The sequence below is a fragment of the Thunnus albacares genome, chromosome 23, assembly GCF_914725855.1.
Source record: "Thunnus albacares chromosome 23, fThuAlb1.1, whole genome shotgun sequence".
In the NCBI taxonomy this organism is placed as follows: domain Eukaryota; kingdom Metazoa; phylum Chordata; class Actinopteri; order Scombriformes; family Scombridae; genus Thunnus; species Thunnus albacares.
The window spans coordinates 16,276,705-16,300,222 of record NC_058128.1 but is presented as its reverse complement, the minus strand read 5'-3'; the positions used below and the strand labels follow the sequence as shown (position 1 = coordinate 16,300,222).

At 43.0% G+C, this 23,518-nt stretch overlaps 1 protein-coding gene across 4 annotated transcripts; it reads right to left on the bottom strand.

Annotated features, from left to right (window-relative positions):
* Positions 1 to 320: 320 nt before the first annotated feature.
* On the bottom strand, positions 321 to 22,442 carry LOC122975083 (ubiquitin carboxyl-terminal hydrolase 15-like). Of its 4 annotated transcripts, XM_044343280.1 has the most exons (22): positions 22,319 to 22,442; positions 21,512 to 21,639; positions 20,760 to 20,890; positions 18,458 to 18,584; positions 17,720 to 17,865; positions 16,417 to 16,478; positions 15,812 to 15,901; positions 11,535 to 11,682; positions 11,213 to 11,386; positions 10,395 to 10,553; positions 9,787 to 10,011; positions 9,604 to 9,687; positions 9,120 to 9,214; positions 8,630 to 8,818; positions 7,731 to 7,849; positions 7,300 to 7,581; positions 6,935 to 7,005; positions 5,598 to 5,713; positions 5,362 to 5,511; positions 4,904 to 5,007; positions 3,983 to 4,071; positions 321 to 3,322 (listed from the first exon to the last, which is right to left on the bottom strand). In XM_044343280.1, exons 1-22 carry the CDS (start codon positions 22,405 to 22,407, stop codon positions 2,915 to 2,917), a joined length of 3,186 nt encoding a protein of 1,061 aa, XP_044199215.1. In that variant the 5' UTR covers positions 22,408 to 22,442; the 3' UTR covers positions 321 to 2,914. The 4 variants fall into 4 exon arrangements, with proteins under 4 accessions (XP_044199215.1, XP_044199216.1, XP_044199217.1 ...); XM_044343281.1 differs by lacking the exon at positions 15,812 to 15,901; XM_044343282.1 differs by lacking the exons at positions 20,760 to 20,890; positions 21,512 to 21,639; positions 22,319 to 22,442 and adding an exon at positions 19,984 to 20,039.
* Between the last annotated feature and the right edge of the window lie 1,076 nt (positions 22,443 to 23,518).

The following is a 23,518-nucleotide window of genomic DNA, read 5'->3' as shown; positions in this document are numbered from 1 at the left end:
GTGATGATGAATACTTATTGAAGAGTAAAAACTGCAGTACATGAGGTTGAGGCTTTTCAGCTTCATTATATTTGTACTAAAAATATTGATTATACAGCCCAAACCAATACAAATTATTTGTTTTTCTTTCATTTTGATACTGATTAGGGGAAATATTTCCTCTTTTCATGAGTAAAGATGATAACTAACAAGTGTACCATCTATCATTAATAAAAAGGTACACAGTGAAACACATCAGGGACAGGGATGGCAAGAAGATTTGTAGACACACACCACAGACAGAGACACTGCAGTGAAGAAAACCAGAACAGGACCCGCAGAAAGCTTTACACAACTTTATTGAAGATTGTGTATAAATACACATGCACAATTCAAATGTAAACCCAAGTGAACTCAAGTGCAGCCAAACCTGGAAACCCCCGTTATGTCATCATGCAAGGATGTCTGGATTATTTTTTACAAAAAAAGTCCCAGAACAACAGATCCATCCTTTTTGTTTGTTTGTTTTTTTTAAAAATATTCCCTCCCTGACAAGAGCACAGGCAAGACTTCGCAAACTAGTGTGTATGTGTGGACTCGAGCCACAAATCCCCACCTCCCACCCCGACATTTCAGGTCTTGTCAAGGTTTTAAATATATTGTCTGTTTATTATTAAATGCTTACATATAAATAAATAAACTTTATCAAATGTGCACTCACAGAGTGAACTCTTATGTACAGAATTGTATAAGCCTATAGTAGCAATCACATCTCACTCAGTCAGGATGAAGGGGGACGGAGGGGGGGGTGAGTCGCCTAAAAAGCAAGGCAGCGCTGAGGAAGTAAAGCCCACTCAAGTCGGAGCACGGAGATGCTCGTCAAGGCATGGTACACGTGTGATATTCTGAGGCAACAACAGGTACGCTAATGCTGTTTACAATGCAAAGAACAGGTAGAAAAAGAAAACATAAGAGCCACACTCCACCATGGAGAATAGTTTTATCATGAGTAGCGCTGATGGAGGAATATCCTGCAACCATCTGCCACAAAATATTTTTCACTGTATCATGATCCCAAAAGCTGAAAGGCCTTTTAGGTGGACTCACCCCCCCCCTCCCCCCCAAAAAAATTTTTTCAGTTTTGTCTCCCTCCCTCCCTCCCCATCCTCAAAGCTCAGGACCACAAAGAAGCATTTTCCATCTCCGGGAAAAAAAAGGGGACGCATTCAGCATTACCCATGAATTCATACGGCTAATATCAAAGGCGAAGAACCCATTACCATCACATTCAACCAAACCAAGAAAGGGAGCCATGAAAAGAAAAGAAAAAAAAAACAGGAAATAAAATCTGTCCCTATGATGAAAGAATCAAAAAAAAAAAAAAAAGGCATCAACCACATACATCTGGTCAGTGTTCATTTCATTCAGCATACATTCTGGCCCTCGTGTGGATTTTTTTAAAAAACAAAACAAAAAAAACGTGGCTGCGATATAAAAAGCAGTGTCTTACAAATAATACGGACATTCGAGTGTTTGTGTATGAAGGTGGGGGGTGCGAGAAGAATGAAGACGGCGTGTGATTGTGATGTGCAAAGAAAAAGGCGACCGGTCCGAGATCAAGAGTTAAGGCCGAGGTGATCCTAACAAGAGACGGTGCCATCTGATGTCGGCGAAGTCACCCATGTTCCTAATCTCACAGTGCCTCTAATGTGAAGAAGAAGAAGAAAGCTTTTAAACACCAAAACTACGGAGACGTTAAAAAGAGCTGAAGAGAAGGTTTGTGATGTTGGAATCTCTGAGTCTGCCGGCTAACTTTCATCCTGTGCACGCTACGGTGAGTTAAGACAGAGTGCTCCTAGATTTGAAGGTATTTTCTGAAACATCTCTACACTTTCCTAAATTTCATATTCGCAGATTTAAAAAAAAAAAAAGATATGCGCTTAGAGAATCAGCTGGATGACATCTCAATCCTGCTTTATTTTAGGTTTAAGGTCATTACCAACAGAGGAGGCCAGAGAGAGACGACAAAAAGCAGGACCTTAAAAGATTTTTAAGATTCATGCTGATACACTGATAGTCTGTCTAAAAATGCAAAGATCGCAGCAGCAGCAGCAGCAGCAGCACGAAGCTCGGACTGTTTGGCTGTTTGACACTTTATAAAAACCACACAGCTACGGGCATCACTTCTCTACGTTGAATCTAGACTGTAGACGCGTCTCGCCACTGGCTTACTAAAGGGAGCTTCCTAAGTTGTTGTTGTTTTTTTTAATGTGAGAAAACCCTCTGAGTCATTGAACGGTTGCAGTATGTCTGGCAATAATTACATTAAAAAAAAAAAAAAAAAAAAAAAAAGTGGATGGTTGGCGATTGTGCAAGTTCAAAACGTTTCAGCGCATCATGAAACCACATATAATTCAGTGTTTAAAATATATACACAAGGTCTAAATGATACTAAAAATGATATGCCAACAATGCATCGCTCTCAAAAAATATATATATATAAAAGAACAACAATGTAACACAAAAAGCAAAGGGAGACTCAGAGCGCCGCACACGAGTAGCGTGAAGCCTCAGAATCGGTCCGCGGTGACGTTCAGTGACTCTTTTCAGAGAGCAGGTGAGCAAATCCTTTAGAAAAGAACTAAATGGATGGACGTGGCGACACACTCTCACACACACACGCACGCGCACGCACACACACGCACACACACACACACACAGTGATCCAACCACAGAGGGCCCTGATTTCTTAGCGTTGCGTACCCCCGCAGCACTCTGACCAAACAGTCTTCATCCCCACGGTTGGCTCCGCCTGTCGAGCGGTTGAATCCGAGCCGCTGGGTGGGACTGGTGGCGCCCGCTGCCATGCTGTGTGTCCATATGGCTTTGGATGGAAAGATCCCAATCTCTCTCTCTCCGTTTATTTTCATTTGCTTCAGTTGGTTTTCATGGTGACGTCTCGATTGGGCGCCCCTTCCTCCTCTTCCTCCTCTTCCTCTTCTTCTTCCTCCTCCTCCTCCTCCTCTTCCTCCTCCTCTTCCTGCTCGTTGTCGTTCTTCCTGCGCCGGTTCTCGTTGAGGTCTTCCTCGTCGCTCAGAGCGGCGGACGCGGAGGCGGAGGCAGAGGTGGCGGCGGCAGCAGCGGCGGTGGCAGCGGCGGATGAGGCTCCCAGAGAGGACGAGGCGCCCTTTCTCTCCTGCCTCTCCTCACCTTCGTTCTCCTCCTCCTCTCCCTCCTCTTCCTCCTCCTCATCGTCCTCCTCTTCCTCGCGGTCCAGAGCGAAGTAGCCAGTGCCTTTCACGGTGTCCTGGCGCTGGTAAAACAGCACGTACCCTGCTTTGGACTGAACAGACACACACACACAAAGTTACTCAGCTACTCACTTACAGATCTGATGCTGCACACATGTGAACATGACCATGAGTCACACTGCATTCACTACAGCAGACTCCAAGGACTGTTTGCTGACATCAGCTTTAGCTTTAAGCTAACTCTGATACATCAAATAGTAACATTTATGTTTAATATTGTACATGGTCTTTTATGAATCTTTAACTTTGGAAACATTATATACAGGCAGAACAATAGAAAGAAACATTTGTGACCTGACTGAAAGTGTCTTCTGGGTTCTGAGATTTAAAAGCCTTTATAAACTTTCTCGATACCCCCCGCTGTCAACTCATCTTAATGAGACTCCACATTGGTTGAATCTCTGGCTTGAAACACTAACATGTTTCTATGTGCCAATTACTGTATATTTGAACCGTCTAAAAACAGTAACTGCAGCAAAATACCCATAAACCCCAAAAAAAGTGTCCTCAGTCCTTAATTAGTATCAGCACAGCTGGATGTCATTGAGAAATCAGGCTGCTTGGCGATGTAATAATTAATAGAAGTACATGATTTTGATGAACTGAAGCATTCTAGTCTGTGTCCAGCAAAACTGTCTCTGATGAATAAACAGTAGAAGTGATGCCTGGCTTTCCCAAATGAGGACACTCACCACTATTTGATCTTCGTTGGCAGGCGACACGCTGCTGTCATCAAAGTTGTACCACTTCCCATCATCTTTGTTCTTAGCATAAGCAGTATCTGGAAAGGACGAGATTAACAGACATTAATATAGTATTACATAGTCTTTCCACTTAATAGGCATTTTTTTATATACTTACACTGGCTTTTGTGTTATAAAGCACTTAAACTTTAACAAAACTTCCACAGTTTTGATGTCAAAATGAGCGGAGCATAAGATCTGCTCATGTAAATGTAACTAGATCACAGCTGTGTACAAGTAGTCAGAGGTAAAACTCTACCTAATACATACACAATCTCCTGTTGTGACTACAGGGAAACACTGAACACCACACAATAACACAAGCAGGAGTTTGGTTAGTATCATAACAGCATGACGACACAAACTCCACAGAAATGAAGTTAAGAAGCCCTTAAAACACATAGATTTGTCTTTAAAAATGCAAAGCAAACCCCTGCTGTACTGCCTGCTGTGAGCTTCAGAGTGAAACAGAGCTGATAAGCAGCCACAAACACGAGTCATGACTGATGTAAACATAGAGCTTGTTGGCGTTCTGCAATCACTGCTGTTCAGGCATGATGGTAAACACTATATTTGCGCAGCTTATTTCCTGGTGATGCTGCAAAGCGTTGGTGCGTACAGGAACACACGGCTATAATAAAGAGGGAAGATGAGTATGACTCAAACACTTGCTACTCAGCAAAGCACATTAACAGCAATATTACAGGATGAGGACAGACACAACTCATCTATTAAACATGTAGTTAAATAGAGATCTCGATGTCTTGTTTTGGGGGGTTTAATAACGGTATTAAGCTCCATGAGGGGAGCTGTAAACCAATGGAGAAGGAAGCTTTTAAATGGCTCTGTGACATGTGCGGTGAGTCTTACAGTGGCCTCCACCCATCCCGCCGTAGTGGTTGGAAACAGCAATGAGGTCGTAGCGGCACGGCCCTGCGTTGGGGTTGATCAGGAACTCGGACATGTCCAGATCTCTGTAGGAAAAAACAACGATTCATAACGTACTACATGTGTACAAATATCAGTTCTCACAGCGATTTCAGAGTGCTGCAGGGAACCAGAAGGTACAAAATAGGATTCTGACCACAACTGACAAGAACTTTACACAGAAAAATTGTAAACTAAGTGTTAAATTTAAATTACTTACTGTAAGTATTGAGTAAGGAAAGATTTTGTTTTACTGTGTCTGCATATGCTGTATGTGGATGATGTAAAAGCAAGTAGGACAAACAGAAACAATGGATAAACTGCTGAAAACAGTGTTCTAGTGCAATGATATATTGCCTTTTTTTCTCTGTGTGTGTGTGTGTGTGTGTGTGTGTGTGTACCTGAGTGGGAAGTCAACAAGGGAGTCCAGTTTATCCCTCATGTAGCGGCTGTAGGAGAATCGCTTCAGATGGACCACCAGCACCGGTGGCAGAGACCATAGGTCCAGCTTCTTAGTGGCCTGTTGGTGCTGCTTACAGTTTGGACAATACCTGCAGACACACGTGTTTACGTTAGGATATGCAGCACGCAACCTGCTTGTGACTTGTGTGTGTGTGGACTGTGCGTCGTTTCTCACCATGGGTCCTCTGCTCCCAGTTTTTCCTTTGTAGTGAACAGTTCGATGCAGTCGTTCAGCTTGAAGAACGCCTTCTTCTGAGGCTTGTACTCCATGCTCTCGTGCTTATCAAAGTCCTGCTCTCACAGACACACACACACACACACACACACACACACACACACACACAGCTGTTTGACCAAACACTTCTCATAACACTGCTGTGTCTCACAGGACATGAATTACATCCCTGTCCGAAAATGAAACAAAACAGATCATACTTTACTCTGAAGCAGCTTTACATGAGTATTGTGCACTAACAATATCTTTCCACAAGTTACATATGGGCAAAAGTAGGGCTGCTCGATTATGGCAAAAATCATAATCACGATTGTTTTGGTCAATATTAAGAACACGATTACTCATTGACTCACAGAACAGAAATTATTTCATTTTATTAAATGTATCAATCCACACAGACTCCGAGACATGCGCCTTATGGAGACCGCCTGCGTTTTTTTAAGCTCCCAGTCTATTTCTGTCATTTAGTGAAGTGTGATCTGCACAGACAGCTGTTTAACTCACACAAATATCCCGCTGTAATATGTTTTGAACTTATTAATGGTATATGTTGAATGATCAAGGCTCCCAGTCTGTCTGTGAGCTGCCTGTTTCACTACAGGCAGATTCCCCTCACTCGCTACGGTGGGCGGGGAAATAAAATCGATAAATCCATAAACATAAACACTGTCGATTTCTTCCTGTGGAGCCGACATGAAAACAGTTTGTCCGGCCGGTGTCCTCTCAGCTCCCCATGAGCTGCTACTGACAAGGAGCCGGTTCTGTGGACAGAGACGCTGAACGCAGGTCGGAGTCGGTGTGGATTGAACGGATTGAACGCGCCGCTCACGTCTCGCTTAGTATGTGAGAGTGAGCTTGGGCTTTTAGGGAGGGGTGAAAGTGCACCACTGTAAAGGAAAGGGGTGTGCTGGATTTATAACACAAGACAAAACGAGAGCATCATTGTGAAATGGAACGCGGCACAATCGTTTTATCTCGATTATCTTGTTTTCATAATCGTCGGAGGCCAAAATCGTAATTGAAAATAACATTCAATTAATCGCCCGGCCCTAGACACAAGTGTCATCAGGCTACTGTAAGACAGTGGGAAACAAATCTGTGACCTTTTGATTACAAGATATTCGAGCTCGTCACTGAGACTTCCTGCTGCTCCTGTCTGGGTCACGCTGCCATATTTTGTAATGCTGTCGGTGTGGGTGCTAAAAAAGTGAACCAGCTGCTTGGCTACAGTGATATCTGTATGAGAGAGCATCTTCAGTTTCTGTTGTCGGCTTTACCTCGACAACGGTCTCATCGAAGTACTTCTTCTTGATCTCCGGTTCCCAGTCCAAAGAGAGATAAGAGCGATCTGGAAGAGGTGGACAGAATGTCAGATGAGCCATCTCTCATTTCACCTTCTCTTATTGTTCATATATCTAGAGGGTCATCTATTCAGGCAGTGAAAATGATTTGCTTATTTTTATATGCCTCATTAAATTAGAAATTCGTGCAAAATTAGAAATAAACGGCACAAAATAAATGAATAACAAATAAATGAATAATGAACGTGGAACGATTCAAATCCTTTCAGGAGATATTTGCTTGAATTTGGGGTTTTTGAAGGGGATTCTTCATTTACTCCCTATGTCGCTCCAGTTCCTACCACTGAGTCGAAGATGTCCCTCGTCAAACCGGATCTGCCTGGTGTCCTCCTTGATGAGGGAGAAGTCCGTTTTGCCCATGTTATTGAACTGGAATGTAAAAAGTCTCTTTCTGTTGTGCCCGGCCGTCTGCTGGACTTTGGTGGAGTTCTGCGGACCAACCATGCCGTTCTCCAGTTCATTGTCCCCGCCCACAGAGTCCTCTGACTGGCTGTTGTCGTTCTCAGAGGGCAGCTCCTGATCTTGACTGGACTCGTCGTCCTGCTCGTCAGTCTCCATCTCACCTGAAATAAGAGAGAGCAGATTTTAAAGCACCTCTGATGCTTCGAATGAACGGTGACTTGAAAATAACAAGTGGCACAAATAGAAAGACATAACAAAAGGTCAAATCTTTCATTATAATGTGTTTGTGTGTGGGTGTTTGTGCGCTCACTTGGCGACCCCTCCTCCAGCAGTCCATTAGTGGCGTTGCCGTTGACAGTGTGCTGTTTGGGCGACTGTGTCTCTTCACAATCCTCCTCATCTTCCTCTACAGAACATCGCACGAATCGGCTGCAAACGCACGACAATTCTCATTTACAGCAACTGTTTTACACTTTTAGCATTGTCAAATACATCAGTATATTTGATACACTCAAAAAATATCTCTTTATTCTACTAGAATTTTTGTTTTCAGCATGCAACACTGGTGTGAGAGGATACGAGTCTGAAATAAAAAGTTCTATCACACATCAAACAGCAGGAGCACAAGCCTTTCTTTCCTTTTCTTACACTGGCTGCTGGATTAAAAAATGATGATGCTTTTTACTTTTTTGAACAAGTCAAATCCAATTCTATTAAACTGTTTCTTTGAATTCCACTAAAAAAGTTGCCAAAAGCCGCTTTTTCACTGCATGGTACGACTCGACTGGACTCTACTACTTTACATCGGGCAAAAGTTGTGGATAGTACCTGGTGCCTGGTACTTTTTTTTGTTATCACATCCGTTGAGGTTCCAAGTGAGCTGAGCTGATACTAAAAAGTGACGTGAAAACACTGCAGGCCACCGATTGGTCAGAGGTAATTGTCACTAGAATCAACACTTGCATGACATGAGACATACTGCAGTGGAAAATGAATGAATGAAAAGGAGAAATGCAGAGGAGGAAAATGAAACTATAATGGCATCTGTTTCCTCTCTTGACCACCACTGCGTCGTCTCTTAAAGTGAGAGGCCAGTAGAGTTAAGTAGAGCTGAGTGGAGTCGAGCCAGTACCTTGTAGTGGAAACGAGGCAAAAGTGGCTTGTACTGTCCATGAATGTATGATCAGACACTGAGAAACATGAGCCTACCAGAGGCGCAGGAGCAGCATATTGTAGAGTTTGTCTTCGCTGAGTGTTCTGGGGACGGCGATGAGGAAGGGCTGTCCAAACAACGGCGTGCTGGTGTGGTTGTAGCCCGACTGCTTGTACTTCTCCCTCAGGTGCACTGGGATCACTACGTGGTCTGTGTCCTCCACCCTGTTCACCGCTACCTCAAACCTACAGGGAGAAGTGTGGTCAGTCGATGGTAACCACACTGTATGAGCTAAATCACGGATGTCACAAATATAATGGAAGTCTTCAAATCAATCGGAAGTGAAGCTGTTATTAAGCCAGACTTAATGCAACATTTGTAAAATTATACCATGAATCAGGGCTAAAAACTGTTTTTTTTATACAGGCCAAAAACTTTAATTTAGACATGGTTTCATTCTGGTTGCAGTCCAACTTAAGATAACACTGAGGTTGTAATCTGAGTACAGATAACACAGTATATCTGTCAGCAAAGCTTGACACTCACACATAGATATCATCTCTCTCCATGATGCTGCTGAGATTCTCATTGGTTGCAAAGATCCGGTGAAAGCGGTGGTTGTAGATGTCAGTTACAATCATCTGGGGAGATGAGAGTTGGAGGGAACCACAGTCAGTCAAGATGGAAAGAGAGAAAACCTCTTTGAAATTGAGGCTGATTAAACAAATCAACATAATGGAACTAAATTACTTGGTATGGAATGGAAAGTTAGTTCATAAAGAAGTGTGATACACTGCCTGTATTTATTTTCCTCTCTTCTTTTGCATTTTTTTATTTAGTTGTTTATACTTTCCTTGTTCAAAAGGCAACAGATGCAATATTTTTCTCACTAGCTGCTGAAGCTGGCTGGGCAGTGTTAAAGAGAATAGACTATTTTGGTCTGTGCTGTCTGAGGAGATGTCAGTATTATAGTGTGACGGCTAATAAGCAGGGTTACTGCCCAGAGCAGAGCTGACTGCAATGTTATTACCTTCTCAGCAGGCACCCCAGACAGGCTGGAGAGAGAGGTACACAGGTCGGAGATGTAGCCCACCTTCGGCACAGTCAGCTTGTACTGAAAGAGAAACTCGTCACTATTAACTACCGTCTTGAGATGAAATCATTACCTCACACTGCATTTCTGTGCTTTCCCAGGCACCGCTGTGCATGTTACCTGTGTGGGTTTGGCCAGAGGGTCCAGTCTGACCAGATAAACCTCCAGTGTCCGCTCCTTCTTCATAGGTAGTGGAAGGGTCAAGTAGCAAAAAGGATCGAAGGTCACGGAGACCTTGGAGCACACGGGACACACCAAGGTGGACTTGAAAAGGCCATGGAAGATGTCCACAATGATGGAGTCGTTCCTCTTGATGTGGTTCTCCCACGCTTCCTCTGCCACCACCTGAGAGAAATCACAAAGCAACATGAAGAAAATGTAAGAAAAAGAGCAAAAATAACTTTTAATACGTTTTTTTCTATTTTTATTTTTTGAGGGGCATTTTGTGCCTTTATGTTGACAACGACGGGAAACAACTGGAAAAAGAAATGAGTAATGATAGCTTGAATAATTGACTTATTAAAAAAGGTAAAAGAAAAAACCTGGAAAAATGGCAAATATAATACTGCTCATTAGCCAATAAACTATAATTACAATAACTTATTTAAAAATGCAAAAAGAAAAACATTTTTAGTCATACTTTTCTCCCACCAGTCAGCCAGCTACAAACACTTCAGGGTCTGGAGATGATTTAATACATTTTCAGTATTTCCAGAACTTGGTCTCACCTTATCAGGTCTACCGTTAGCGTCCTTGAGCTGTATGTAGGGCTTCTTCCTGATGCGGTTCAAGTCCTCATGAAGGCCGTCCAGGAGAAAGGCCAGCAGCTCATGAGAGTCCTGCTGTTGGTAGCCCGAGAACTGGGGGGCAAAGCGGCCCACCTGGGTCTGCAGGATGTAAAAACACACTCAGAGATTAACGAATGACATGCAGGAGTGCAAGGGAAAAAAAAAGAAAAGCTGAGATATTTTCTCCTCAACATTAGATATCTGTCAAATGACATCGGTCTAGGTGGATTCTATTTTTACACTTCAAAAGTTCAGTCTTCTCATACTCATGTTTCACATAATTCACAACCTCTTTTAAGTCCCAGAAATGCAGAGATTTACCTGTCACAGTTTCATGCAAGACTTCACCTGAACTTCTGATATTTTAAAATTGCTAAATTTTCTGGGAATTCAAACTGGTGTTTCCTTCAATCAATAATCTGTGCTGCACAATCACATAGATTGGTCAGTTCTGGTCCTCCATAGGCATAAACACTTGTATGTTAGACCATTCTTGATCTGCTACTTTCCTACTGCTATGTTTGTATCTTTCAGAATGAAAATCTACATCTCAACAACATATTTTGGCTTTCAGCTCAAACTGCCTGTACACAGATTTGAAAGATAACAGCAACAAAGATATTGCTTTTAGAGACCTTCCTTTCCAAAAATGTACACTACAGTGCACTGTTTTTGTAGTGAACTCAACATATAAAATTGCTTCAAGAAATTATTGTTGTTATTGTTTTTCCCATTAAAAGTTTATTGCAGGTAGTCACCTTGAAAGGCCTCGGGGTGACGTAGCTGTATTTGCCCGACCACAGCTGTTTGATGAGCTCAGCGTAGGCTCTGGCAATCTCCCCCTTCATGCCCAGCGGGTTGTCCTCATTCAGCTCGTCTGTGTACTTGTCTTTGAGGAAGTACTCCGTCAGTGGAGGGATATTGCTTAAACACTAAGAGGGCGCAATAACAGGGAGAAGACGATGATAAGAAGAGAGACGGGGGAGAAGACGGTTCAAACGTCCGAGCCATCGCAGTCATTTACCAGATACCTGCCATAATATGTGCAAACAAAGACAACAACTGTGGGCATGCTGTTACCTGCACAGCAGAGTTCATAAAGCAGGTGTTGCCCAGGTTGGAGAGTCCACAGAGGCCTGAGCGCTCACTCTGCCTGCTCTGGTCTGAGTAGTCATAGCTGTTGCTGTAAGGGTGGTAGGATGGCAGACTATAGCTCGAATTCTTCACACTGTGCAATAAACACACAAACACACAGGTTATACAGGGTTTGTCAAACCGCTACAAACAAAGAAAAGGTCATGAACACCCTTTTGCAGACATAGAATAACACTGCTACATCTACAATATGTAACCAGGTATATACTGCATCAAAATGTCAGTCTATTTACCATTATGACCATTTTTATCAGGATAAATATACATTCAACAATGCACTAAAAAGACCACCAGGCAAACATATCATTTCAGCTTCCACTACACCCTTTTACACTACCCCCCCCCCCCCCCCCCCCCCCCCCCCCCACACACACACACACACACAAAGACTCTCAGGCTTCCTAGACAACCAGAGAGAGCGTAAAGCTAGGCATCCCCAACTGCAGCAATCAGCAGACCTCTGAGAGGGCTGCAAGGCATTGTTGGTCGTTTCTGGCTCCCACTGGTCAAGGGAAACAGCTGTTATGGCGGTGGAGGCAGTGGCCTCGCAGTTCAGCACGCGGTGGTCCACCCTCCTGCTGTCCAGCTCCACCGCCTCAGGCCTCAGGCACCACCAGCAACACAGGAGCATGACATCTCAGCCCCGCCCCGGCCCATGCCGGCCCGCATGTCCGCGCGAAACTAAATGACCGGCAGCTCGGATGAGGTTCAGCTCAGGTTCGGTGCATGCAAAAAAAGCCTGGCTTTTAAAAGGGGCGGGAAACAAAAGTCCAGTTCCAGTCTCCGCTGCTGAGTCCTGATGTTAACCCAGCTCAACCCGGTGCAGCTCCAGTAGCAGTTTGAATACTGTCCAGAACAAGTTTAGGCCTAAATTTGACTTCCAAGTCCAGCACAGGTAAACAACCAAACAGCAGAACGCAAACACACACACACACAAAAAAACACACACACACTCTTTCTCTCCTCCAATCTTTTCAGAGCTAACTAAGCAGCTCCCCTCTTCTCTTCTCCCCCCTTCTTCTTTTTCGGGCTCGACCGCCTGTCATCTTGTTATCCCCTCTGCTTCAGATCCCTTCCCCCTTGTCCTGTCCTGTCCTGTCCTGTCCTGTCCTCTCCTGTCCTGTCCTGTCCTCTCCTGTCCTGTCCTCTAGTCGTCTGCTCCTCCCTCTGGCCTGCCTGCTGCTCTCTGCCGCTCTACGGCTACCAGCGGATATTTATAGCAGCATCAGCAGCAGCAAGGATGCTCAAGACTACTGCTACCAAAGCTAGAGGTGCACAGAGAGAGAGAGAGAGAGAGAGGAGAGGGAGAGAGGGAGAGAGGGAGGAAGAGGCAGAGAGAATGGGGGGAGGGGCGGACAGTACAAGGGGGTGGCGGAGGGGGGAAAAATGGGGGGTGGGTGGGGGGGGGGGCTGACAGAAGAGAAATGAGATGGGGATGGAGGGAGCAGCTGATCCACTGCATCCAGCTGAGGCTGCAGTATTCACAGGCCTGACTCTCTCTAACACACACACACACACACTTATTCATGTCGACACACCATTTATCGCCTTTTCTCACACTTGTGTAAGCATTGTATTGCTTCCTCTCACATCTCGACACACTAACACACAAATACTCGCTCTCATTTCCGCTCTACCCCTGTAAAGCACACCCTATGGCACTCCTCCTGAGTGAATCACACACACACACACACTCTGACACTCCCTCGTTCATCATCTTTTATATGCCATGGCTGTCTGTATGAGAGCTTTTAAAACGGGGAGGGTCTAGAAAAATCAACTAAAAACCTGAAGAAAGCGCAGTTTTTAATGACACTGGCCGGTATGCATGTGTGTGTGTGTCTGTGTGCGCGCGGGTGAAGGCAGGCGATGAGAGGAGCAGGAGCAGATGAAATGTATTCTGAAGGTCACTTCGACTGCAGAACATGTGCATCGCAATGAGCTAAGGGGAGAGGAGAGAGGTAAAGAGGGGGAGAGAAACCGCCTGCCGGAATCAGGGGACACCGCCTCGTAAGACGGTGGCACTCACTGCTGATAGAGAGCGTTGCTGCTGAGGCTAAACCCACAGGGTCAAAACCGCATAATCAAAAAGACAAGTGTTATGTAATGTGGGAACACTTCATGTGAAAAGAGAGGAAAAAAAAAAAAAAAAAAAGAGGCCCCATGCATAATTCAGAGGAAACGATGGTGCTGGCACTACAGTGAATCAGGGACAGAGGAGCTGCTTAGAGTGGAGATCCAATTTCCCCAAGTCAACCCACCAATACTGTACGGAAAAGGATGCCAACGCTGTCAAATAATGTAATACAGAGCTGTGAAATGATAATGTGAAACCATGCTCAAACCAACTCAAGCACAAGCCAGTCGTATGAATGCACTGAAAAATAACCGCTAAGGTTTTCTTTCACTGGACAGCTAGTGAGTGTAGGAAGGAGAGGCTCACCTTCCTTCTTTTTTCAATATTGATTTTTTTTCAGGTGGCTGAGCTCGGGGCTATTATTTCTGCATTCCAACAGTGTTAAGAAATGCTAATGCTGAGCGTCTATATCTAACACGCACACACACACACAGACACACTCCAGCATGCAGTAAATCACACACATAAATTGGGAAGGAGGGGACAGAAAAGTCTAGCGGGCAGCAGAGGCGACAGCTCCACCCACAGTCGAGCAGTGCTCTCTAGCGCAGGGCTGACAAGAGCCTCTAGGTCTCAATGCTTCGGTGACAAACCTTTATTTAGGCTACGGTAAGATCTTCGGGGAGAAACAGAGCTCTGATTAAGCTTGCAGGGCAGGGAAAACTTGGCTGCTCTGATATTTGAGAGGTTGCACTTGCATCACCGCTGCCTCTTGTCAGAGATTTAATAAAGATGAGGTTTCTTAAGAGTTGAGATGCTTAAAAAAAAAGGACTAACGATAGGGCTGCATGATTAATCATACACTACGATTTCCTTTTTTTAAAATGAACAATAATGTACTTTATTTTAGAGCTGCAACGATGAGTCAATTGTCAGAAAATTGTCAAACTATTTCAATAACTGAATAATCGTTTCAGTCATTTTTCAAGCGAAGATGATAAATATTTTCTGGTTCCAGCTTCTCATATGTGAGGATTTGCTGTTTTTCTTCATCAAATATGACAACAAATTCAATACCTAAAGGTTTTGGACCATTAGTCAGAAAAGACAAGCAAATTGAAGACCTCTGAGAAATAGCGAATGCCATTTTTTCACTATTTCGCAACATTTCATAGACTAAATGATTCATCGAGAGCATCGTCTGCAGATTAATCTGGATTGATTCAGGGAGGCCACAACGAGAGAAGAGCCCTCTAACAAGACAACCCTGAAAATTGCATTGAGAGACCAAAATAAGCCTTATGATGGAGAGGCAGGCTGGGAAATGAGGCAAAGTAGAAAAATAGGTCTGATCATGAAAACATTTAAGTTCATTATAGTAAATAATCACCTTTTATTTGGAGACAGGTGCAAAGACTCAGTGCCCATACGGTCTCAAATTTGTAGCTGATATTTTAGTATTTAAACATTTTAACGACGCAGACATTAAGAGTGAGAGATCAGGACCTTGTGGCACACATAATTAAGTAAAAATAATGATCACATTTGTCATAATCACGCAGCCCTAGCCAAAGCTATCAATCAGTGAGATATATGTATAATCAGATGTAAATGTTGTAAATGATGTTAATGGACATGATTAAATGCTGACTAAGACACCCAGAGGCACCAGTGGGCCATTAATAGAGAGCACTGCTGTCACTGAGGAAAATTCCAAAGAGATCAATCCCACATTAAGCCCCAATCTCCCCCCTCCCTCCCTCCCACCCCCCACGCTATCAGCTCTTACAGCTGAAACTGCATCATCAGGAGATAGGCTTTAAACCCCAAACCACAGCCAGAGACGGACCTGTAAACTGCATCGATGTCAATGAATGAGGAATGAGTATAAATCGAGCAGAACAGAGCTGAGAAAAAAAAGTTTAGACTCTGAAGTCACTGCAGACTTTCTCCGGCTATAATTTTTTTAAGTTACGGTGCCACTGGCAGCACCCACTCAGTCTGAAAATTCCAGCCAGGTTAATGTGAACGTCTGTGCTGAGCTACAGCTACTCCAGGTTCCATCTCTGGCTGTTTGGCATCCAAACCCGCCCCTCAGCTATTTCAACCCACTACTAAGCCTTACTTCCTGCTGTTGAAGCTGCTGTTATGATTGTTTGTGAGAGATGAAGGCGAGATCTTTGGCAAAGCAGAGAGATTGGAAGCACCAGATGACCTTCAAAAGATAAAGAATAGATCATGAGTTAGAGGAGAGGAAATAAGGAGCTGTTCCAGAAAGGTGCCTGAGTGTCAATTAAATAAAACTGAGATGAATTTAACAAAATAAAGTGATATGTCGGCAACAAAAGATCAAGCAAAAAAAAAGAGGTAGACTGAGGCAAAGTCGTAGAGAGCAGAAAAAAATTTGACGATGATGAGGTGCTGTGGTGACATAGCAGGAAAATTTTTAAAAAGACACAATTTGAAGTTTCCAAAGAGGAAGCAATGGAAAAATGTTTCAGGCAGCTTCCCAGATGAGGAAATGTGCTGCTGTCATCTAGCATTACAGTAACCAAACTCCCTTGCAAATCAATAATACACCGCCTGTACGTTATTTTTGCGGTCAGTCGAAAGGTAGTGATTGGTTACAGCATGGAAACTGTGCTCTATTTCCTGTGGTAAAATACACAACTAACTTCTTCCTTCAGTAAACAAAGAAAATAGAAGCCAGGACTTGTGCCGTTCACTCACTTGGGTGCCGTGGAGCCTCTGGGCCATGTGCCATCCTCATTCTTCTGCTCTATTACAAGAACCTGCGGGAGACAACATAAAGAAAAACTGAAGCTCCGTCTGCTGTTGCTAGTTTAAAGATAGCAACCATTTAAGTGTTTGCTCATCTGCGTTCTGAACAAATAAACTCTATTTAGTTGTGTTTATCTTGAATTCTTTTTTAAATGCAGGGATGGATGAATGCTGAGAGACATATTTTTAGGAACACAATTAAGGGGCTATTCAGATTTGACCAAAATATCAGATTATACTCCGATCTTTAAAAAAATACATCATGACAGGACTTTTTTTTTTTGCTTCTCCACCTACTTTAGATGACCCACAATCGATATTTCAAAAGCTGCTGGGAGGACAAACAACCTGTTGCGACTGCCAGTAAAATACTGTAGTGGTTTCTAATGGGGGAAGACAGGAAGTCGGATGGCTCTTAACTGTGCTTCACTTAGTGAGGATTTGTACTCTGGAACAGCTGCTGGCGAATGGGACAGCCCTTTGGTCTATCTAAAGCCTGCTGGCTCGCTGCGTCCAGGTGTCTAAATTAATCTGGGGCTTGTATTCTGCTCTCTAGTTGACTGCCAGGTGGATGCCAGGACATACGTGTACATTTTAAGCAGCTTAAAAGAGGACATGGAGCGGTTCGCACTGCTGCTGACAAACAGATTTTGTCCTGTAACCGTTACAGGACAGTCTTACCGTATTGTCTCAGCACAACTCCAGCCTCTCTTCTTGTGTATCAAGTCAGAAAGTCATTTAAATAATCCATGTAATGTTACCTACGGCATTTGAATAATTTCATGGTGCATCATGAAAAATTGAGCACAAAGAAGAAAGCCAGTAGATATGTTTTCAAACCACTTTCGTGCCTGCTAGAAACATAACACTGAGATAAGTTAGACTGCCCTCTGCAGGTAATGATAACCTGATTCATACAGAGCAGAAAAAAGAAATATTTTATTGCAGCTCTGCCCTACTGTGACCTAAAAAAGCCTGACTGGCAGAGAACACAAATATGGGAAAGCTATCTTATAAGGGTGATTGAAACTTGTGTATATTTCACTGAGCTCAGGAGCTGTCTACATAGCACGCCATATTTGGACACCTCTGTGTCTATTTTGTCAAATACTACTATAATTTTTTTTTTTTTTTTTTTTTTTTTTTAAGGGGCCTCACAGGGGCTTTACCGTCTCCCAAGAAAAATAAACTCTGTATCCAAGGGGTGTTGAAATTATTCTCATATAGTGAAACTTCTAGATAAAGTCCCTACCTGTCCTTGGTAGAGGCCGGCGTCTTGAATGGTGCTGTCAGGTTTGTTGAGAGGCTCAAAGGTGTTGCTCATGTACCGGTTCCAAAGCCTGGTCTCCTTCTCATCAGGGATGCTGAACAGCTTCCTCATCTCCTTCTCTATCAGGTCTGCAAGCACAGAGTGAAAATGACCAAACTTAAGAAATTCTGAAGACTACATCCGTGTGGTTTACATGGTTTAACACAGAAATGACTGAGAGTTTACTAAATAACAAACAAATCATTCAACCACCAAGACATCTATTCTCTTATTTACTTTGAATGAAAGCCTGGAGGATTTGGGGGAATGATGGCACATGGTTGGTTGACAGACACTGATGTAATTCATTCAACATAAAGACACTTAAGTGGATATTTTTGATTTTACAAGTCATCTTATGTTTGATTCATTACTATTGAGGAGCTTCTTATACACACATCCTCTGTACTTGAGATTTTAAAAGTTGTGGGAATTCATGTTTTAAAAGCAGGACATTTACAGTGTTGTGGAACATTTTTGTGAAGATATATATCATTCATTGTTTGCGTCCAAATGAAAGGGTCAAGCCTTAACCAAACAAAAGATGAAAAGTAATAGAAATACAAATTGTAGAAATGTAAAAAAAAAAAAAAAAAAAAGAACTGAGTTTCATAAACAGAGGTTGCTTGAGTCTGACCAGCAGTGTTCATAGACAGTTTCTCCAGAGTGACTCAGGCTTACCTATTGTGTCAGCTTTGCTAAAGCGTCTGGTGATCACATTGTCCATGTTGCTGTCTTCACAGAGCTTCAGCTCCGTCAGGTACACCTCCACCTTGCAGTGCTTCACAAACATACCTTGTTCCACCACCTGGGGGGAAAAAAAAAAACATCATGGGGGTATTATTTACAGCTCACATTGTTTAATCATTGAATTTATAATTAATTAAATACACATAGAGTGCATAAATGCAGATGTCAGTATAAGATACTATATGTCCAAGCAGAAACTGTATAAACACATGAAACAACAGCTGCTCTAATGAGAGAGACACAGACATTATGTGAGTGACTCTCAGGATCATTCAAAATATTTTCAACCTTTTTTTAACATTAAATGTTTCATATCTTGACTATATTAGCTGACTACACCAGGTAAAATGTTGAACTTTAAAACATTATATATCAACAGGTACATGTTAAACCAAACAAACAGAACCTGACGTGAACCAAATCAAAGACAAATCTTTGCTGCCACCCTTTATTAGACGTAACTGCACAAGTTGCTATAGCAGATGAAAATATAGCCTTCTGTTTGTCATGATATAAAATTGCCTCTTCAGCTTTGACAGTTTGCAACAAAAGTCAACCAAACAGAGAATTAACACGAGCCACCAGCTGTTTATTCTTTGGCAAGAAACTCATAACTGTGCCTAATGTTTAGCAACTAAAGTATACACCACCTATATTATCTTATTCTCATGATCTATCTTAAAACAACGCCTCCAACAATTCAATTAAATTGGTCAAATTCACACTGTACTAGCTTCTGTTTCTCATGGATAGCAGAGTTAAGTTTGCTGCCCTGGCTGCCACTTGTCTAGTGTCCTGATAGGAACAGAGTCAGAGTGAAGTGCCTAAATTAGCAGCACCTCGTGGAAACAGCTGAGGGGTCCCAGCCTATTTATTTCACCGCTGAGCCCCTCCAACACACACGCATATATACACACACAGTACCAACTTCACAAATGTCCCAGAGAACTGAAACAGTCATGCACACACGGCTCAGATTCTCCCCCACCGGCTCCCCCCCTCCCACCCCCCCCACCCCCCCAGTCCCAAACCCTGATCCCCAGTGGGCCCATCCTACCCCGGAGCACAACACCCATGTGTTTGTAAGCTAGGAGCAAAAGTCCAACTCATCAGCAAACTCTTGACAGAATATCTCAAATCAGAGCTGAGCCAAAACCATTTACCCCACCCACCCTCCCCCTCCTCCCATCCTGGTTATGCCTCTCGCACTCCTCTTAGCAGCGTTCACTCTGCTTCTCTCAGTGTGACCTCAGCCGGCATTCCTCCACTTCAAAAAACAAGGACACGCAGGAACACTCCGCCAGTGCTGGCAATCAAAAGAGACAGTGGAAGGACCCGAAACGCCACAGCTGTGACTAAAATCCATTTAACGCTTGTGCTCCCCCTGCACCTCAGGATGACAACCCCACAGAAGAAACAGAGTTTTTTTTAAAAAAGAGGAAAAACTAATAATGAACCTCCTGCATGTTGTGTCTCGCAGATCGCTCCATGTAGCTTTTCAGTCATCCAGAACGTTGCCTGAAAATAGAAACCCCGCGGCTACCCGATACGTCCTACGACATACATGGCAAAATGGGAGGGTCAATGTAAGAGGGGAGAAAGAGCGAGAGAGAGAATGATAGAGATAGAGGGGGGAAAGAGGAAACCTTTCCAGCAGCCATGATGCCATGACTAGCAAGATTTCAAGCTGGGATTTGATACTGTATGTCTTGTAAAGTTGTACCCGCCTCACAAAATATTTCCCTGACTAATCAACTGTAACCACACATACAGAGATATTCCATTCTTTGTTTCGCAATAGCAAAACTTGTCCGAAAATACTCATTTCCCCCTAAAAGAAATGAAATCAGTTCATGACGTGAATGAATGAAAAGCTAAAGGAAATGACTGAAAAGTGTCATTACTGTTGCTTCCTTAAACATTCATGTATCAGTAGTGTTAACACTTGTTTTCAGCTTCTATACATAGCTTATCTCATGCACCTCCAACTGACCAATCATGTCAATCGATACCAAATGTACACCAATTTCCAGTAGCCTTATTAGCCTTTATTTCTCCCTTTCAACCCAACACAAACCATGCTACACTACATAGCTGGTAACCACAACCATTTCAGAAAACCACCTTTTCTGGTATAATGTTGCCCGACTGGTTCTATTATCAATGCAATGAGCTGTACAAACTCCAGCCATAAAATGCAATCATAGTCTTATGCTCAAGACTGAACCCTTACCTTGCGTGCAATTGGCTCCTGAACCTCTGTCAACCCATACCAGCTGACAAGCTTATTCCAGCCCTCCGTTGGGACCAGGATGTAGTCAAGCTCATCAATGAGGTGCTCCTTGATGGCCAGCACATCCCCATCTAGAGGTAGGGAGGCAGTGAGAAAACAAGTATGAAGAAAGAGAAAGCAAAGGACAACAAGGGAGGCTAAATAACAAATGACTTACACTAGTGACCCTGCACTGACCGTCTCACAGGACACAAAACACATAAAGAAAAAAAGGTATGCTGGAGAGCTTTCTATGAACCCTCAAAAAAATAGACTACGCTATAGAGTCAGTCAACAATGTTGTTTTTGTCCCCTTTTTCCTCTGAACTCTTTGTTGCATCTTCCAGAATGATGAAGCTATACTGGCCTGCGGGTTTCTGGTGTAGTGGGATTGTGAAATACAGCTCCATACTACTCCGCAAAGTATTTTTAATGGTGATTTGTATGTGACTACATGTATATAAAGTAACATCTTTTTTTTTTAACCATTAAATATGAATCTCAGCACTCCTTGCACTCGCTACTGCTGTGCACTATCCTCTTTATAGTTCACAGAAACAGTTTCACCTGTATATAGTAATTCCTTGTGCATATTTCTGAAGATTGTTGTGTTGTTATTCTGTATAACACGGCTAAACTTCAACTACTTGGCCAATAAAGATTATTCTGATTCTGATTTAGGGTCTAAGGAAGTGAGGCATTGTTTGTCTTACCTCTGAGAAGACCAGAGTTATCAACTGGTCCTGGGTAGACATTCTGGTCACCCATCTGGTATTTGTCCCAACTGTCAAATCCCACATATTTCTTCCACTGTTTGAACCAGTGACTGTCCACCAAGTACCTGCGGAGAAGACAAGCTGTAATATTTAAGCTCTAGTAAAGTCATACTGGACACAAGCTTTAAAATGGTTTAAGCGAACGCTTTTGTATATCTTCCCTCACACACTGAGTGGTAATAATAGCAACACTTTCGGCAGGTGAAGGCTACCTTGTCCGTCATTAGCCGGGACAAATGTCACTTTGAAAAGGCAAACATTTCACAGATTGACAGTTGTAAGAGTAGCACAGTTGATCTGCCTGGCCAGCTGGCTCTATGATTTTGACAGGTGCTTCTTTTCCGACTCCGCCCTGCCGAAAGTCGACGGATGAACCCACTGACAGAAAAAAACCCACCACTTGGAGCTTCGGTAGGCTAGCCTGTTAGCTCTTAGCTGGCTGGCTAGATCAGAAAAGAAATGACACGTAACCTCCCAAGATCGTGTCAGCAGATTTTTTTTAAAGGCAGATGGTAATTTAGAATTGGTGGAATAATCACCAGAAAACAACAGGTGAACGATATGTGGTCGTTCTTCATAGCCACACATGAAGCTGACAGTTAGCTCCAGCCCAGCTAGCTCCGAGCTAACTGTCAACACGGCCCGTCACCTCGGCTTTCTTATCCTCCGTGGCGTTGACAGCCGCGGCAGAGCCAACCGACAGGCACTCAGCACCTTTGAAAAAGGTTTAAGCTCAAGTCTTACCAAGTGTCTCCTTTTCTTAGCTGTGTTTTCAGCAGTGCCGCGACCTCTCCTCTCTGGGTATCCAGATCGGCCGCTCCTCCTTCCGCCATCTTTCCTCAGACATCACCCGCTGCATGGTGGGAACGTATTGGGGGGACGTCCCCCAAGGTACGTCGCATGTGACGCAGCAGTTTTTCAGCCAATCATGAGCTCCCAGACGGTGCAGCAGAAGCGTGACACCCAGCGGTAAAATTATTCTAGAAAAAAAATGGTCCAAAACTGCTCCATCATTGTAGCTGCACAGTCTTCTTGAGGTGACACCCCTATAATTAAAAAAAAACAAGTGTCATCACTAAACCACCTCTTTGTCCAGTCAAGGAGTCATGTGACCTTAAACACACTTACTGGATGTGTTACATATTAAGCAGTGTCACATTTTATAAAAGATGATAATAATAATTATAAACTTTTCTATTAACTATTAACTAACTATTTCTATAGCACATCACAAAACCAGCGTTACAAGGTGCGTCACAAAATACGATGCCTTAAAACAAGGTGCAAAATAGCAAACATAGAAATAAAACAAAAATTTTAAAAGATCATACACAGAAAATGCAATAAAAACAGGGATTTCAAGAAGTGGTCAAACATAGAGAGATAAAAAAAAAACAACAAAATATATTTAAAAAAAACAATGTTAAAAAAACATTTGAGCAGACACTATAAAAAATATTATACAAATAGCAGTCTGTGCAGGTGGGTTTTGAAAAGCTTTTTAAACTGAGGCACTGACTCAGTTGATCTGATTGTGAGGGTGAGTTTCTTCCATAGTGTTGGAGCTAAAACAGTAAAAGCATGATCCCTCTTTGTTTTAAGCCTGGAGCATGGAACAATTAACAGCATTTGGTCCTCTGATCTGAGGGGTCTTGGTGCAGAATACAAGGTTAAGAGTTCTGCAATGTAAGGTGGAGCAAGACCATGTAAGGATTTAAAAGTAATCAATAGAATCTTAAATTGAATTCTGTAACAGAAGGGGAGCCGGTATATCTCGGCTAGGACTGGAGTGATGTCATCTGTCAGTGGGCCGAGTCTGAGAGGACTTTCTTTTTGCTGTAACTGATATGAACTTATTTGCCTTGTCAAAATGTATACATTCTCTATTGTTGAGTTTAACAGTGAAAGAGTGAAATGTATCTTTTCATGATGTTTTCTGGGGAC